At 51.7% G+C, this 8,547-nt stretch overlaps 1 protein-coding gene across 1 annotated transcript; it reads left to right on the top strand.

Moving 5' to 3' along the window:
- The first annotated feature begins 1,808 nt into the window (after positions 1-1,808).
- On the top strand, positions 1,809-5,665 carry LOC109754463 (rhamnogalacturonan I rhamnosyltransferase 1). The gene is made up of 8 exons (XM_020313370.3): positions 1,809-2,699; positions 3,312-3,379; positions 3,485-3,573; positions 3,696-3,861; positions 3,967-4,256; positions 4,337-4,541; positions 4,671-4,828; positions 5,006-5,665. Exons 1-8 carry the CDS (start codon positions 2,423-2,425, stop codon positions 5,247-5,249), a joined length of 1,497 nt encoding a protein of 498 aa, XP_020168959.1. The 5' UTR covers positions 1,809-2,422; the 3' UTR covers positions 5,250-5,665.
- The last annotated feature ends 2,882 nt before the right edge of the window (positions 5,666-8,547 follow it).

Below are 8,547 nucleotides of genomic sequence, written 5' to 3' on the forward strand. Positions count from 1 at the left end.
CAAGGTAGGGTAGGGCAAGGGCACGAGCCGGCTCACGGGACTCAAGGCCCCGCCGTCTCCCGTGCCCTACTCTTCCCCGTCGGAGCCCGGAACCTATTGGGTACCGGTGGACGTCAGATCGATGATGGCTCCATCCGAGGATGAGCCGCCGACGTCCACCATGTTGCGGTTGCGGTGCCCAGACTGATGCGCCATACGGGGCGCCGGAGAATGCGACTCCGCCTCGCCGATGTCCGCCGTCGCTAGGGCTGCCACCGCCTCCCACACCCGGTGCCTTACACGGCGGGCACGTCGTGCCATGGTCTTGTGGGACGATGGTGCGTCCCCAATATCGGCGCGCTACCGGAGGGGTTGCTTATCCGTCGGCGCGTTCGGACGCTAGATAAACCGCACAGCCTCCGGCGAGGCAGCTACGGCAGGCCTAGCGTCGGATCCATGCGCCATTTGGGCGGACGCAATGGATTCCCGACGGATGGGGTCTGTGCGCAGCCGTGCACGGGGGTCCTCCCGGGCGCGGCGGAGCGCAAGCTGGACAGCCATCTCCTCCTCGGGGCCGCGTGGGATGAGCTCGGGTTGACGGATCTGGAGGTGAAGGACTCGGATCCGCTGCCCGCCATGCCGGAGACGGCCGGTAGGAGCCGGAGACGAGTTCAGGCGGCGGAGGGGAGTGGAGGGGAGGGGAGTGAAGTGGGGATAATCTCGTGAAGTGGCTAGGGTTTGGTCTGTAGAGCGGATGTGGAGGATTTTATGTGTGGTCAGATGGGCTAGTGTGGGTCGGGTCGGGCGTTTGAGGGCGGTTTGAGGGGCCGTCTGGGTAAAAAAATTTGTGACCGGACAATGACATGGCGGCCCGTCCAGGCGTATGAGACAGGTTTGAGGCGCCCCGCTGTAGATGCAAATTCAGGGCCTCTTTGATTCGTAGGATTTCCAAAACGCGGGAATAGGAAAAACATGGGATTATAGTGGAATGTCGTCTTGAATCCTACAGGATTATAGAGCGTTTGATTGTGCATAAAAGATGTAGGATTCTTTCAAAGAGGTTTGAGTGGATGAAAAGTTTCCTATGAAATCTAGTGCAAATGAATCCTATGGAAAAATTCCTATAATTTATAATCCTGCCAATCAAACAACCAAGATAGGGAAAAATTCCTAAGGATTAAAATCCTCCAAAACTCCTTTGAGAATCCTTTGAATGAAAGAAGCCCTCATTTTTCCACGGTTTGGTTAGGGCCTCTTTGATTTGTAGGATTTCCAAAACGCGGGAATAGGAAAAACATGGGATTAGAGTGGAGTGTCATCTTGAATCCTACAAGATTGTACGAGTGTCTGATTGTACATAGAAAAAACGCAGGATTCTTTCAAAGAGGTTTGAGTGGATGGGATGTTTCCTATAAAATCTAGTGTAAATGAATCCTACGAAAAAATTACTATGGTTTACAATCCTACGAATCAAACAACCAAGATAGAAAAAAATCCTAAGAATTAGAATTCTCCAAAATTCCTTTGAAAATCCATTGAATCAAATGAATCAAAGAAGCCCTTAGCGTACGTCTCCAGGCATGGTTGACGCTCCGAGTCCCGAGACACGTGACTTCGCCTGGCGATCTGATATCTCACTGTCACTGCTCTTAACCAAGACGTGACGAAGAGACCACTGCTGCTCCTCTCCGCCTGCACCGTGGGCCCGCCCGCGATCTAACGGCATCCGCGGCGGCAGCCACCCCACCTGACTCGGGCGCGTCCATCAGTTTCCGCTCCCCCGAGCTCCGCACCGCCCACGTGCGCTCCCGCTCCCCACTCCGCCGTGTGCATTTCCGGGCGCCACCCACCGCCGGCCACCCGGACACGTCCGCCCGCGCATGAAATATAACCGAACCGAACCACCGACGCGAGGGCCCGAAAATAACTTCACGCACCCCACGCGAATCGCTCCTCCTCCTCACGCCCCGCATTCTCCCACTCGTCACCTGCTTCCGAGCCCCGCGGCAGGGCACAGCCGAGACCCGAGATCCACCATTCCACCGGCCGGCACACTGCATTCACCGGCCGTCTCTCCCCGTTCGCCTCTGACGGCCTCGACGCGGCGCCAACCGTGTTTTGCTGCCTGGCGCGGTGGCCCATCGCCGGCCGGGGTTTCCTTTCCGGATTTGGCCATTATAAGGAAGGTGATAAGGCTGAGGGGGTAAAATTGGCAACCGGCGCCGGATTGCCGCTAGCTGGCTCCGTCATCCCTCCCCGTTTCGCGCCTGTTTCGGGGGCGCTGCCATTGGACGCGGCGGGCGGCGCTGTATATATAGCAACCGCATTGCCCGTGCTGGCATCCTCCGCCGTGCTGCGCTGAGTGGAGACGAGGCGATTCCCTTCTTGGTGGCGTGCCTGCGTGCGGATGCTCTGCGCGTAGGGTCGCCGGTGCGTGTTTCCGATGCGGTGCAAGGCGGCGGCGGCAATGGGCCTCAAGGCGGGCGGGGCGGGCAAGCTGAGGCTTCCGTCGGTGGTGGCCGCGGTGGCGCGGTCGCGGATGATGAAGCTGTGGGTGCTCCGCGCCACCACCACGGTGCTGCTCTGGACCTGCCTCGTCCAGCTCACGGCCGTCGGGGAGACGTGGGGGCCGCGCGTCCTCATGGGCTGGCCGTCGTGCCGGACGGCGCGGCTCGCCATGACGGGGCCCGTCGCCGAGAAGGCCGTGTTGCCGCCAAGGAGTAAGTGCCACTAGCCTACTACTAACTCTGCTTCGCATTGCCGTTCTTGGGATTGCAATTCGATGATGAGCCATGCTTTGCTCCAATGATTTTGAATTCAACCTTTTTGATGCAAAATTCCAGATGCTATTTGATCCCAAATTGGTACTAGTAGTAGTTGGTTAATCATTGCCTATATGGAGGAAGAGAAGCATGTACCGACATTTTTTATTGCTCAAACTCGATATTTATGGGTCCGCCCTTTACCTTTTTGGTACTACCAATTGTAGTGCATTTAGGGACTGACATGAATGAACCCGAGCTTGGTCTTAGTATCAATTAAGAGGTTGGTTTAACTCCTTTATAGAAAAACCAAGTAGCCCCAATAATGGCACAATTTGGTGTTTTCTGTTTGTAGTAGTACATGCCATGCCATGGTTTATTTCAACTCGACATCAATTGATGTGGTCAATTTTACATTTTCAACACTATTGGGCGTAGAAATTTTTGTTCGCTTGCTAGGAAAAATTATGCGCATTACGGTGCATTTGGGCTCATGATGTACATTGTGCTCGTATGATTTTTAGTTGTCCTTGCATTTTCTAATCTTTTACTGTCTCCATGTTCTGCTAGGAGTTTATAGGAACAATGGCTATCTGATGGTTTCGTGCAATGGTGGGCTTAACCAAATGCGAGCAGCTGTAAGCAGCTCGAAAACTCTCCATTTTTTCAGTAACTGATTTTCTGGCAGACCATCATGCTTTATAGCATCTAATAACGCTCTCATTCTTTGCCTGTTTACTCAGATATGTGACATGGTTGCCATTGCAAGACACTTGAATGTAACTCTGATAGTTCCGGAGTTGGATAAGACGTCATTTTGGAATGACCCAAGGTGCACTTGCTATTTTGATATAGCTACTTTTCCCATTTGTTTTCTAGCATAGTTAGAGTTAGTTTTATGCTTACCCCTATGGCAGTATGCTTATGTGAATATCTCGTTTGTTTTGCTTTCAGTGAGTTTCAGGATATATTTGACGTTGAACATTTCATAACTTCTCTGAGAGGCGAGGTTCGTATACTTAGAGAATTGCCTCCAAGAATGAAGCAAAGAGTGGAAGTGGGGATGTTTCACTCAATGCCACCTATTAGTTGGTCAGATATCTCCTATTATCATAATCAGGTTAGAATTTTTGTGTACAGTTAGATGTGTCTTTTGCTACTTAACCTTACAATGCTACTCTTTTGTTTTTGTGAAAATGCTTACTGTTAAATTCTTTTGGTACAGATACTTCCTTTGATTCAGAAACACAAGGTTCTCCATCTAAACCGAACTGATGCTAGGCTTGCAAATAATGGTTTGCCCCTGGATATCCAGAAGTTGCGTTGCCGAGTTAACTATGCTTCACTGAAGTTCACACCCCAAATTGAAGAGTTGGGTAGACAAGTGATTCGAATTCTCCGCAAAAATGGCCCTTTCTTGGTTCTACATTTACGATATGAAATGGATATGCTGGCGTTCTCTGGCTGTACTGAAGGTTGCACACGTGAAGAGGCAGATGAGCTCACCAGGATGAGGTAAAATATGCTGGCTCTCATACATCAAGTAGTTTTGTGTTTTGTTACATATTAACAACTGGGCTGCTTGCCAACCACAGATATGCTTACCCATGGTGGAAAGAGAAAGTCATTGACTCTTATGTGAAAAGAAAAGATGGCTTTTGCCCATTAACGCCTGAGGAGATTGCTCTTGTCCTCAGAGCATTGGAGATTGACAGAAGTATGCAAATATATATTGCGGCTGGAGAAATATATGGCGGCAAACGTAGAATGGCTTCTCTTACTTCAGCGTATCCCAATGTGGTATGTATCAATTGGTGCATGTACATCTATGGTTACATCTTTGCAGCATTTCATAGCTATAACTGGTCTGCATTGTTGCATATCTCTTTTGTCCGTTTTGCTGATGATGAATTGATAATTGTTGCATAGGTGAGAAAGGAGACGCTCTTGGAACCGTCTGATCTCAGGTTCTTTCAGAACCATTCATCACAGATGGCCGCACTCGATTACTTGGTGTCACTGGAAAGCGACATATTTGTTCCAACATATGATGGGAACATGGCTAAAGTTGTCGAGGGGCATCGCAGGTATATATTCCATTTGGTCATAGCTCTGCTCTGTAAATAAAATAATCTAATCAGAACATTTTCATACTGCTAAAATCCTACATTATGTGCATGCTAGATCTGAACATTTCAGCATCTTTAACCTGATTTTTAACTATAGAGGAAATTCATGTACTATTTCATATTTTTATCCTACAGGTTCATGGGATTCAAGAAAACAATCTTATTGGACAGAAAAATTATCATTGATCTGGTTGATCGGTATAAGAGCGGCTCATTGCCGTGGGATGAGTTCTCTAAATTAGTCAAGTCCGTCCATGCAAACCGGATGGGATCAGCTTCGAGAAGGACGGTGATTCCTGACAAGCCCAAGGAAGAGGACTACTTCTACGCTAACCCTCAAGAGTGTTTGCGCGATCCCAATCTTCTACGGGCCTTGTGACATTTTTCCTGCCGGCGCAGAGTGCACTAGCTCATGCCATGGCTGAACTGGGATTATCCTGAGGCAAATGGCGAGGCATCATCCTGAGGAGTTCAGCTTGTGCTAAAGAGGAAGGCCTGTGGCTGGGGGCAGAGAGATCGGAGCTGCTCACTTGAATGTGTAGATGTTATAGAATGGGGGGATAGATTCTGAAAGGGAGATGATATTCTTGTATAGATGGCGAGGGCAAGATGGCACATTTTCATCATTCCTACAGGAAAGTTTTTTATGTTGCGTTATCGCGTTGTCCAGACCCGATTTCTTCGGATTGGCAGGGAATTTTAGCTCAGTTTCTCTGTGCATTCAGTGGAATTGGGGCTGATCCAGTGTAATCCAAACAGGCCCGAATGAAAGTGTGGCAAAGAACAGAGACATCATGGCATAGCAAGCCTCTTCTTTTCCTCTGCATCTCCTCCAGAAGTTGCACCTGTGTGCTTGCTTCAGCAGCTAGATTATCACAGTATATAACCTGAAAGTAGTACTAAAAATGAACACAAGTCGTCCTCTTCTCAACGACCCTGGTGCTTCGAAATGCTGCTACTCCCTTCGATCCATATTATTCGTCCCTTCGATCCATATTATTCGTGATGTACTATCTACTCCCTTCATTCTTAAATATAAGTGTTTTTAGATATTTCAATATGGACTATATGCAGAGCAAAAAATATACTACATCCGTATGTAATTCATACTGAAATTTCTAAAAACACTTATACTTTGTATGTAGTCCATATTAAAGTCTCTAAAAACACTTATGTTAGTACATCTAGTTGCGCTCCTCCACTTGTTAACGTGCGCATACGGGCATCTTGTTTCCGGTGTTGATCGGGATAGGACACGCGGATTAAGGTGGGATTAACATTGATCCAAGAGCAGCCGTAGGAACTTCCGGTCTAGAAAAAGAGCAATCGTAGGAATTCAGCAATATGGCACTCCTGCTACTGCCTCGTCTTGAGCTCCCCCGGCGTAACCCGATCCTAGGTGCATCGTGCGAGGAGCCAGTCAATATTCGTCGCCAACGTGCGATGGAGTTCGTGCGCCCGCCGTGTTTTCAGTGGCGATCGGCATGGAGAATTTACCTTGACGCAAGAGCAACCAACCTCGGGCGCATAGGAGTACTTATCTGTTCATTGCATTGCGGTGGCACGGGAGCATGGGATCACTGAATTTTCAGAAGCCGAGGCTGAGCCGATCCAGTTTGGGGATCCTCCTCTGATTTGGACGGGGATACACTGTTGCTACGTTTTTCTAGTAGTCCTATAAGCGAGGCATTGGTATCTGTGTAGATTCGCGAGCTGCCATGTGCTGCACACGCGAGAGGGTTGCAGGCTGAGTATTTTGTTTTGGTTACTCGTGTTAGGGTTAGAGTTGGCTAATGATTGGTTGGCTACCAACTTTTCTGTCAATCTCATAAAAAGTTATCAATATTTGGCAACTTTTGTTTTTGTCAAATGTTGGCTTGACAAAATTTGGCAATGCCAAATGTTGGCATCAATTACCAGATAGATGTGGAAGGAGAATACTCACGACTTTACTGAAAAAGGGTTTCCCCCACTTTGTATTCCAAAGCAACCAACACCGATACAGGATCGCTGGGGCGAACAGCACAACAAGCCCAAAAGAAAAAGAAGAAGAAGCAAATGCCAACAACGGCAGCTCGACAGAGCGCGGATGACCCGCCACCGCTACGCCCACCAGAGACAAACCACTACAACCCGAGGCTACGGACCACCGCGTACAAAACAACACCTCCAAGAAGGAAAGCGACGCCGACGACGCTGCAGCCCGGACATGTCCTAGGGTTTCCCCAGCACGCAGAGGGAGGTGGGGGATGGATATCACCGACACCCTCCAGGAAGGAATGGTGGCACCCGCAGGTGTCACCGCATCGGGGCCGAAGACCGGCAAGGATTTCTCCCGTACTCCAATCACCGCCGCCCAACGGACCGGAGCCGACCAGCCAGACCGCCGCCCACCACCATGCGCCATCGCGGTTGCGCCATCACCCACGCCGCCTCACTGCGAACACCAACACGAGGCCAAGAGGACCAGAGAGAAGCGCCCCGCGGAGGGAGAAGCAGCACCGAAGCCGAACGGGAGGAAACCACTTCCACCGCCGTCGTGCGGGAGGCCAGAGCCTCCAGCACCGTCGCGGTAGCCGTCCGGACGCGGCAGCAGGGCATGCCAGGCCACCCCTGGCCCGGCCAGGCCCGAAACGGGCCCGCTAAGCCCCGCCGCCATGCTGCAGCAAGCCGGCGATGGCGCCGCCAACACCCTGCCGCTCATCGCCTCTCCCCCGCCTCCCGGAAGCCACGAAGCAGACCCACCCCGCCGCCGGCCCGCCCAGGCCCAGATGGGCCCCGAAGGGCTTAGATCTGGGCCGAGCGGGCGTCGCCAGACCGCGCCGCCGCGTCGCCCTGCCGCCAACGGCGACGCCACCGTCCAAAAGTCCGCCCCCGCTCGCGCCAAGAGCCCCCGCCGCCGCGCTGGACCGCCGCCGCCTAGAAGCACCGCCCGGGGTCGCCCCGTCCCGCGCCGGCGGACACCCGAGAGGGGAAAAGCCAGGGGGCCGCCGCCACCAGCGTCGCCCGGGGCAGGCCCGCAGCGGGCGCCAGTGACGTCGGCAGAGAGGAGGGGGGAGGGAGAGGCGCGCAGGGGAGAAGGCTGGGCGCGGCCGGCCACCCGCGAGGGCGGCGCGGTCGCGGGAGAGGAGAGGAGCGGAGAACTCGATCTGCTTACTATCTACTCACGACTTTAAAGGATGGGCGTGGTTACTTATTCTTGCTGAGAGAATATCACATGAAAATCAAGTTCAAAGTTTTTTCTTTGTGAAAACCACGTTTGAGAGTTTTTAAAAAACTGAAAATATATATGCTATTTTAAGAGCTCGATGTTCTATTGCCATGCGAAATTTAAAGTTCCAACACATTCGCATTTATGAACTGTAGAAAAATAAATTCAACAATGAATATTGACGTTTACTGTTTGGCACTATTTAATGTTGAAGCTTACATATAAAAACTCAATATCAGCCATAACGCAACGCCCGCTCCGCTCCTAGAGGGGCGGCACGGGTGAAACCTAGCCGCCGCCCCCGTCTCCGCTCTTCTCCATCCACCCCGCTGCCGCCGGAGGAAACCGACGGGTAAGGCCCGTTCGGTGGACGGCAGTGGCGGGCTCTCGTCCTCTCCTGCCGAGGGGACCTCCGGCCTTGCGCGGGGGGCGGCCCTAGACGGCGTTGGCGCTTGGTGGAGCTCGG

The sequence above is a fragment of the Aegilops tauschii genome, chromosome 6, assembly GCF_002575655.3.
Source record: "Aegilops tauschii subsp. strangulata cultivar AL8/78 chromosome 6, Aet v6.0, whole genome shotgun sequence".
NCBI lineage: Eukaryota > Viridiplantae > Streptophyta > Magnoliopsida > Poales > Poaceae > Aegilops > Aegilops tauschii.

What these genes read in the sequence shown, in the direction of transcription:
- LOC109754463 (XM_020313370.3), top strand. Translation starts at nt 2,423, where the DNA reads ATGCGGTGCAAGGCGGCGGCGGCAATGGGCCTCAAGGCGGGCGGGGCG. An exon ending in TCATTTTGGAATGACCCAAG is followed by an intron (nt 3,574 to 3,695) that starts GTGCACTTGCTA and finishes TTTTGCTTTCAG; the next exon opens with TGAGTTTCAGGATATATTTG. An exon ending in GTTGTCGAGGGGCATCGCAG is followed by an intron (nt 4,829 to 5,005) that starts GTATATATTCCA and finishes TTTATCCTACAG; the next exon opens with GTTCATGGGATTCAAGAAAA.